The sequence below is a fragment of the Myotis brandtii genome, unplaced genomic scaffold, assembly GCF_000412655.1.
Source record: "Myotis brandtii unplaced genomic scaffold, ASM41265v1 scaffold213, whole genome shotgun sequence".
In the NCBI taxonomy this organism is placed as follows: domain Eukaryota; kingdom Metazoa; phylum Chordata; class Mammalia; order Chiroptera; family Vespertilionidae; genus Myotis; species Myotis brandtii.
In genome coordinates, this window is record NW_005357962.1 from 448,995 (window position 1) to 458,780 (window position 9,786).

A 9,786-nucleotide genomic window follows, 5' to 3' on the forward strand; every position below is an offset into this window, starting at 1 on the left:
AGTACCTGCCTAGCAGTGGTCTTGGGATAATGCTTCCTACTCTGGTGTTTGCTCCTAGGTTGAGGAAAGGTTGTGGGGCTGGATGTAACAGTGGTGGCAATATTGAAGATTCTGATACTGGAGGGGGAACTTCTTGCATTAGCAACAATGCACCAATTGCCAATGACCCCCACAGCACCGTGTCCCAAGGAAGCATCGGAAACACAGGCCGGGGATCTGGAGCAGGACTCCATCCGCCCGTCACGGCTTACCCTCCAGCACTCGGTAATGTACAACAGAATTATGTGAGCAATGTTACCCTCTTACTTGTGGGGCTCAGTATACATGGATAAAGAGGATGACATATTATCTACTTGGAAATATATAAATAGAACATTTTATTTGATTCACAGTTGGACATTATCCTATTTGTTTATAATAATCGTTTTATGTATATAAATATATATTATTTGAAATATTTCTTTGAAAGCATCCTTTTTAAAGGCTAATATATTTAACATAATTTATTCAACTTCTCTCCTATTGGACAATGATTTGGTTTCTTCTGAATGTTGTAATGATCTTTATATAAATCTTTGTAATCACGTACTATTTTTGTAGGCTGGAAACTTTGAAAATGGAATCACTAAGTCAAAGTTTATGAGAATATTTAAGACTCACGATATATCATGCTGAAAATCTTTCCATAAAAGTTCTTTTTAACCAATTGTGTATTCTTACCAGTCATGCATAGGAATGCCCATCTGGTAAACTTTCTACCAGCTTTGAGTGTTACCAGGTCTCACCTCTGCTCCCAGCGTGCTCAGAGGGACAGGAGAGAGGGTGGTCTTTAATTTCTTCCTTTAATTTGCATTGCTCTGATTCCTGAGATTGGAAGCTTTTAAATGAGATTATCAGCTGTTCCTCTTTCTAAAGTGCCCTTTTAAGTGTCTTGCCCATTTTTCTATTTGCTTATCTTTTTCTCATTTATATTTGTATGTTCTGATTTGAGCTCTTTGTCAGTTTTCCAGCTACAAATGTCTTTTCCATTGTCTCGTGGCTTTCCATTCCCGTCTTGTGAAGAGTGGCCTTTCGATGAGATGTTCTTAATTTTAGTGTAGAGCAGTTTACTGATCTTTTCTTTTATACTTAGTGCTTTTTGTATCCTATTTAAGAAAAATTATAAATTTTCTACAGGCAGTGTAGCTTGTCATTGGAATAGATTGTGAGGGTATTAATACTATACTTTGAGAAATAGTTCCAGATATTTCATTTTCTCATTCCATGAGGTGTTTTTTTTTGGTTTTTTTTTTTTTTTTATTAACTTAACTTTTACATGTGGTCTATAGCCCACCTCATATGCAGCAGGAATCAGATTTCATGTTTCCATATGGTGGTCGGTGGACCCAGCACCATCCTTTCCCTGTGGCTGCACGTGGAGCAGATGAAGTCAAGACATTTACCTCAACTTAAAAAAATCCAGTGGCACTGGAATTGTTAAGATTCTGAATAGGTGTATAATCAACATTTCATAGGTTGCTCTTTACCTTCTGAGCAAACACTGAAAACCGTCAATGTGCTTCTTTAAATTACCTTTCTCTTACATTGGTTACTTTTTAATTTTCAGATAAAAAGTGCCTATTGCTATTTTTTCAATATCATTAATAATAATTATTTTTTAATATGCTTTTGATTTCAGAGAGAGGAAGAGAGAGAGAGAGAGAGAGAGAGAGAGAGAGAAACATACATCAGTGATGAGAGAGAATCATCAATCAGCTGCCTCCAGCATGCCCCTCACTGGGGATCAAGCCCGAAACCCAGGCATGTGCCCTGAGTGGGGATCGAACCGTGACCTTTTGGTTCATAGGTTGATGCTCAACCCTTGAGCCACACTGCTGGGCTGTAATTTTTTCTAATAATCTTCACATCACTATGAGCCAGGAAAAGGACAGATCTGAAGAATCATATTAATTCATCTGAAAAAGAACACAGAAAAACCTATTAAGTATCACTGATAATTCATAGTTATAAGTAATCCCTTAATATCTGTGAAGATTATAGTGTTATTGATAGGCAGTGCAGCTTGTCATTGGAATAGATTGTGAGGGTATTAATACAATACTTTGAGAAATAGTTCTAGAGCCTGCCACGTAGTAGATCCTTACTAATATTTCCATGAGATATCTCATTTCTGATTAAAGAAGAATTCTTGTTATTCTAAAACAGTGGTCGCCAACCTTTCGGACCTCACAGACCACCAGTGGTCCATGGACCACCGGTTGGCGACCACTGTTCTAAAATGTATCTGTGAAACTTACAGGATTTATTCCAACATTAAATCCTGATATTTACTATAAATTATTTGGTCGTCTTTCTTTTGCCTCAAAATTTGAATTTTAAAATGCTTCAGCAAATTAATGTTATAAAAACCATACAAGAAAACAGATCTCAGATATTTATTTTTAACAATTTTGAATTTTTAGGAGTAAATGTTAAATTCAAGTAATTGCTTAAGGGACAAAGCCTTAGAATCTACAAAAACAAAAACAAAAAAAGGACTGTTTGACTCATTCCACTTAGAATGAGTGCTATTGTTTGTCCCCTAGGCACTAGCCACAGCACTCACTCTGTGCAGTCAGGCCTGGTCAGACAGTCCCCAGCACGGGCCTCCGTAGCCAGCCAGTCTTCCTACTGCTACAGCAGCCGGCATTCGTCCCTCCGGATGTCCACCACAGGATTTGTGCCTTGTCGGCGTTCCTCTACCAGTCAGATATCGCTTCGAAACTTACCGTCCTCCATCCAGTCCCGCCTCTCCATGGTGAACCAGATGGAACCCTCCGGTCAGAGCGGCATGGCCTGTGTGCACCATGGTCTGCCTTCTTCCAGCAGCTCCAGCCAAAGCATCCCGGCCTGCAAGCATCACACTCTCGTGGGCTTTCTTGGGACAGACGGGGGTCAGAGCAGTAGTGCTCCTGATGCACCGCCAGGCAACACCTTAAGTCCTGCCAATAATGCACACGCCAAAAAGGGGGAGGTGATTTACAGAGTCCAAGTGAGTAAGCCCAGGTTCTTCGTGCACTGTTTCTCTTATGCGTTTGTTTTTATTTCCTGTTTGTTGAGTGAAGGACTGTGGTGAAAACAATCTTATATTACTTAGTCTGAAGACTAGAACATTTCTGGCAGTGTGTAACTGAAAGCAAGCAGTTCTTCAGTGGTGATGTGTTCCCTCCCAGCTGTGGTTGTGTGGCCATTGCAGAAGGTCTAACAGTAGACTGAAAGGAATTTGGGAGGTGGCTCTTTAGATTGTTTTTTATTTCATTACTAGAAGCCCAGTGCACAAATTCATGCACCAGTGGGGTCCCTGGGCCTGACCTGCGGGATTGGGCCAAAACTGGCTCTCCGACATCCCCTGAGGGGTCCCAGATTGCAAGAGAGGGCAGGCCAGCCCGAGGGACCCCACCAGTGCACAATTGGGGCCAGGGAGGGATGTGGGAGGTTGGCCAGCTGGGGAGGGACCGCGGGAGGGCTCCAGGGCATGTCTGGCCTGTCTCACTCAGTCCTGATCAGCCGAACCCCAGCAACAAGCTAACCTACTGGTCGGAGCGTTTGCCCCCTGGTGGTCAGTGCACATCATAGCGACTGGTCGACCAGACAACTGTCTGCCCCTGGTGGTCAGTGCACGTCATAGCGAGTGGTTGAGCAGCCTTAGCATATCATTAGCATATTACACTTTGAATAGTTGAACAGCCGACCCGTTGGCCAGACACTTAGCATACTAGGTTTTTATTATATACGATAGGCAGTAGAGAACTTGAGACACAAAGAGTCCTGTGAAATTTTGTTTGGAATTATATAATTTTTCATCTTCAAGAGAAAAATTAATTGGAAATGATCTATATTTATTTACAATATAGATTGTGGATCCCAGTCAAATTCTGGATGGGATCAACCTGTCAAAAAGGAAAGAGCTGCAGTGGCCTGATGAGGGTATTCGGTTAAAAGCTGGGAGAAACAGCTGGAAAGACTGGAGTCCTCAGGAGGGTATGGAAGGCCATGTAAGTTTTCTTATGAAGCTGGTTGCCTGCTCTGACTTTTTTGTAGCCTGGCTGATTTGTATGCATGTTTTTAGTTGACTTACGTCCTTATGTTTAAATTATCTCATAGAATTGAGCGAAGGCAAGAGCTCGTGAGCATGTTCAGGGTCCTGCCACTAACGCCTTGTTTCATTCTGAACCACTAGGTGATTCACCGATGGGTGCCTTGCAGCAGAGACCCAGGTACTAGGTCCCACATTGACAAGACAGTACTTCTGGTCCAGATCGATGATAAGTACGTGACTGTGGTGGAAACCGGGGTGCTTGAACTTGGGGCTGAAGTGTGAGCCAGTGTTTTGTAACTACGTTTCTTGCCCCTGTCAATTCCGAGACGTTGGAGAAAGAGAGGCGAGAGCAGAGGACGCCTACAGGGATCTTTCCATCCCAAAAGGAGAGACTTTAACACAGAATGGGCTTGGCTAAGCGCCTCTCCTTCGCCCTTCGCCTTGACTCCTGTGACTGTCTTCATCCCCAAATAAAGCTGAAATATTTTTTTAAGTTAGCTGCTGAGAAAACATTTTGCATGAAGGATCAAGTTCTGTTAAAATACATCCTTTAAGAGTTTTTTCATATTCATTGCCTATGCTTTAAATCAACAAACTCTTAATTTCTAAACTTCGCCGATCTTATATTTTCTCATTTCTTTGCCAAAAATAATTGCCATGTTTTGTCATAGAACATGAAATCCATTTACTTTGATTTTTAAAAACAGATCCGTGTAGAAACCTTCAGTTGGACATAGAGCAGTATAAAGGCTTAATGTACAGTGAGAGACTATGAACAGACATATTTATCTTATTCCTTGAGCGCTAAAAACTTTAATGAAGAAAAACTGCACTAATTTTTTACAACAATGCACTAAAGTCTGAGATTTTTCAGAACATTTATTTATATATAAAAATAAAATACCATTATTTAAATTGACTTTGGGATTAACCCCTTCCCCTCCCTTATAAACATACGTATCAGGAACTATGCTGCCCATTTTTCTGTTAATAGTCTGTGCTTGATGCCAGTACATTGGAGGCTGTCTTTGAAATGAATACTAAATCTCAAGAGAGAATAGCGTCATGATTGACATTTCCCGGAGCCAGTCCTGCGCACACTCTGCCAGCTCCCGAGTCTGCATCGTGGGTGAGCTCCAGCGGTGGGCCCCAGGTCCTTGCTGCTCTCCATCGGCACACTCTCGGGGCCAGTCCTGGGAAGGAAGCACTTGTGCTTTTCAAAGAAAAAGATGAGCGTCCAGGAATTTAAAGAGAGGATTGATTGCCTTTTATTTTAAGAGTTCTTAGCTCTTGAAGTTATTTACATGCAGTTCAGTTAAGTAAAGTTTTTTCAAACAAAATTATCCAAACGGTGCAGTCCTTATTGTTATATCCCTCTTTAATAACTTCTTTAATTTTTCTCTCCTTTTTCTATTACTTGAATTTTATTTCCTATAATTTATAGTGTTTAGCTGTAATTTGAAATATTTATAACTGTAAATTGACTTAATTCATATGTTGTCTCATAACATAAATTTTATTTTTTTAAATGCATGTATTCAGGGAAATTTATATGATTTACAATTGGGCTGGGTGGGAACTGCAATTTAGATTTGTCAACTGTTGGCATTTTTTAAATTCTTCTGAAAATTTTCCCTTGTTAAGTGAAAAAGAAGACTGTACATTTCTTCTGAGCGTTTAAGAGCAGCCGTCTTTCTACCGCCTGAATGGACAGTCAGAGGAGGTGAAATTAATCTTCATCAAGCGTTCTACGTAACCTACTATATCCAAAGTATTACAGTCTCAGCCTGTGGCGCTAGCCCATTTCAAGTGCTCTCTAGACACTGCCTAGTGGCTACTGTATTGGACATCGTGGGTTTAAAGTCTCTTTTTTATGAGGTGACAGGAGAGAGAAGCTGTTTTTCCCACTAATTGTAATATAGATCTTACAGTGTAGCATAGCACTTCAGTAGAAGGAATGAAAACTAAGGAAGGAAATAAATAAATGCTTCTTACTGCATTTCCACTTAAAATCTATTTCTTTTTCCTTTTTCTAATTTAACATTCTTGTGGTTATTCAGGACCCAATGTGCCTTGTGTTAACATTTCCAGACTTCACACTTTGTAAAATTTACTGTTTAAAAACATTTGTCAATGATTTTGTAAACCTTTGCACAAAGGTACCCTTTCTAAATTGACCAATCAAAATGTGTTTCCCTGATACTGTCACTGTATTCTATATTTGCCTTTTTTTTTTTTTTTTTTTTTTTGGCAGTTCTGTAGTATGCCATTAAAGTTCAGGCTCTTTTTTTTCTTCTTCTGAAAATATATATATGCTTATCTATGTATATTTATTTAAAATCTTCTCACAGGAATTTTGCTCCCCTTTGCCTGTCCCCTTTTTGAAATAAATGTGATCTTTTTATGGTCGTTACCTCGGTGAGAAGATAAGTATTAAATGCTACTAAATACTAATATTTAGTATTAAATGGAAAATAATTCACTTTCCTACATACATACACAGAAAATCTGAATTTCAGATGATTTAGTCAGAATGGCTAGAATTACTTTTATTCCTAGCCCCTACTTCCTAACCCCAATTGTTAAACACACTCCTAAAAGCCAGATTTCAAATGCCAGACTAAATTTTATATGGAACACATTCATTGCATCTTGATTTGGGGTAGCAACTAGGACATTTTCCTCAAAACAGGTTGAATTTTGTTATCAGATAGCTCTTTAGTGAAGTTTTATGAATCAGGAACCCTGTTCTTATTTTTTAAGGCTAAAATGGGTAGTCTTTTACAAATTATAGTACTTTTCTAATAACTGCATTAGGGGAAAAGGTGATAATTGAAGAAATATTTCTTTCTTAACAATAATTTGACCTAAATTATTAAATAGGAATATACTTCCGTTAAATTGATCATACATGTCTTATTCTACCCCCACCCCTCAGAATAGTGAGCCATTTCGATTCCCTGCTTTACATTTTTATTAATGTGTGAGACCAGCAGAGATAATTAGTGTCTTTACTTCACAGTTGCAAAACTTTCAGAGTTCCATAAATTGAAAGTAAAAATATGAAATTAAAACTAGTATTTTATTTATTTCCTTTAAGTAGAGTTTCATTAATGCCTTTTGTTGTTGTTTGATTTTATTTTTTCCCCTTTGAAAGAGAATCCTGGACTGTATATAATGTTAGCTTCTCTTCTTGTTTCCTCTCACTCAGAGGTAAAAATAATTGTATAGCTCAAAATTAAGCTTTTAGTTAATCTTTCAGCTTATAAATTGGTGTGAGCCCTCTTTTTACTCCATTTTCAATACTTGATAAGACTTTAAATGTTCACTTATTTCTAAAGAACCAATTTTTTTTAAAAGAGCCTAAATTAATATGTTGATATTTAAGGGGCTTGGGAGAGTAGGTGGTAAGACTGTATATTTTTATGGTAAAAGGAGATTAGCTACCTTTCAGGAAATTAGTGAACAACCTTCATCAGTGTTCTGCTTTCTTAGAGTTTCCATTACTGGAAGGTTAACTTCCATTAAGTTTGAAGTATTTTTAAAGGTATTTCAAGTATATCTGAGATAATCTTTGAAACAGAAGTAGTCAGACAGTGTTTCTGTTATGAGATAAGGAAAATTCCTCTGTACTAAGTGTCAGGCAATGAAAATACAAGTTTTTATGTAGGAAACTACATCTCATTAAGAAGATGTGAACTCTCTTTCTGGGTTGGTTTATTTTTACATTTTGTATCAAAATACAAAGAACAGCCTCAGATCTAAGCAAGGGTAGCTTACTTATCCTTAATAAATTCTGAGCAGCTCCTCTGCCTCTTTGAGAAAATCTTCATTTGGTTGATGGCTGCATTGAGTCGTTCATCCAGAACAGGGTCTTTATGATTTGCTCAGAGTCTAAAATTACCTTTTTCTTTTAGTTAACTTTTAAAAACCCTTCCTCCTAAATATGTGGCTTGAGAAGAAGGTAACAGTAAAATGAGTGAGAATTCTTTGAGTTTATATTTACTGGCTGCTGAACGATAAACTGCAGCCCAGTTGTTAATTGCTTTGTGTTTATTTTCATTATTTTTAAGTCCTCAGTATTCATTCTTAGTTTTTGTTGTTTTTTATAGTGTAATGTGATAATATAAAGTTACTTTGCCTGGACACAAATGAGGTATAAAACATCAATTTTTATCTAGAGGCTTTGCCTTCAATTCCAAGTGTGGGGAGAATAATGAATGTCAGTAAAGGCAGAGATGATAACTGGGGGCTTTCTGTCTCAGTCAGGTAGAAAGTGAGTTCTGTTGATCTGGAGAAAGGAAAATGAGCCATCACTGTGTATTTGTGCACCCTACATTTTAATATTACATTGGCTATGTAGAGAGGGTTATTTTAAGTATTAGAAAACCAGCTTCTCTTTGTTTCTCTTTTTAAAAAAATATAGCTGATATACATCTAGGCCTCATTTTTAACTTGTTAGATATTTAGGTAAGAGTTGTGGTTGAAAAGGAATTTATTATACAAATAGTTCTGGCAGGTATGTGAATGGAGTATTAATTTTGCTTAAAAACGGAAGTATGGTTTCTGCTTTGAGTCACCTCATCAAAATAATCTGTAAAGACTTATGTGTGATAAGAATTTCTTTTAATTGCTTATCAGCCACATACTCTTTCTGGGATTAGAGTAGGTAAGTCTGTGTATGAGCTGACCTTCATTATCTGCCAGTTGACAGAAGCAGCGTAACGCTCTTGGGGGAACCAGAGCTGCTAGTCATCGCAGGGTTCGTGACAGCTCTGTCCTAAGACTTGGCCTATTACATAGGATTATACTTGCTTTCTTAGGCCTCAGCTCTGCACCTGACAGTTTATGATGCAGTGGAGCCAAGCTAAGGAACAAAGGTCATCTAAGGTTGTGGTCAGAGTGAACAGGGTGTTACTAGCACAGATGGGGTGATAACCTGGAACTCAAGACAGAGGAGCAGTGGAGAATGACGGGGGTTTCGTGGCATTGTAGTTCAATGAGATTTTCTAAATTATGAAGCTTGATTCTACAACCAAAAGTATAGAAATGGGGGCAGAATCATGTCTGCTTATGCTTTTTAAAAGCTTGTAGTTTAAATAAAGATAATTGTAAAAACTATACGAGCCTGGTAGTGCGCTCTGCTGAGGGAGAGGAAGAGGCTACTGGGAGTGACTCGGGGAAGGCAGATGTGAGGAAGGCAGTGCCTCTCTGTCTGATGGCGGGCTCCGGAAGGGTTCACTGCCTCTACCAGCATCCAGCATAAACCCGAGATGAGAAATGTACTCAACGTGTGTGTGTGAGTGTGTGTGTGTGAGTGTGTGTGAGTGATTGTTATTCTAAACAGTTTGTAAATATTGCAGTTGTTTAAAATGGAAAATAAAAGCTGAGATTGTATTTTTTTTTCTTTGCAAATATATTGCATCAAAAATACAGTATCGACAGTGGATAAAACACTGAGGAAATAAATTTCTTTTTCCATTTTGCCTTTTGTCCATTTTTGTCAAATTAAGAAAAATTAGCATGTACTATATTAAATTCTGCATAATACATTTTAAAAACGTGCTTGGTTCTGAATCATTTGAAACATTTGGCCTATAAACAGGTAATTCATCTTACAATAGAAATGTACATAATTCAAAATGTATCATAGAGATAGGCCAGACTCTTCAGCTAAAACCCGTAAGCCAATGAAAGATACACGGATC

The 9,786-nt window shown here is 38.2% G+C and overlaps 1 protein-coding gene across 8 annotated transcripts in view; it reads left to right on the forward strand.

The window, feature by feature from the left end:
* Positions 1-9,562, forward strand: part of PCNX (pecanex homolog (Drosophila)) — a 129,206-nt gene extending 119,644 nt beyond the window's left edge. For 7 of the 8 annotated variants that reach the window (XM_014539287.1, XM_014539286.1, XM_014539285.1 and 4 more), the window contains 4 exons: positions 59-264; positions 2,586-3,031; positions 3,894-4,034; positions 4,220-9,562. In XM_014539287.1, coding sequence (XP_014394773.1) covers positions 59-264; positions 2,586-3,031; positions 3,894-4,034; positions 4,220-4,360 — 934 coding nt within the window. In that variant the 3' untranslated portion in view covers positions 4,361-9,562. The remainder of the gene's footprint in view (positions 1-58; positions 265-2,585; positions 3,032-3,893; positions 4,035-4,219) is intronic. The other variant, XM_014539289.1, reaches the window with a different exon arrangement.
* Positions 9,563-9,786: the final 224 nt, after the last annotated feature.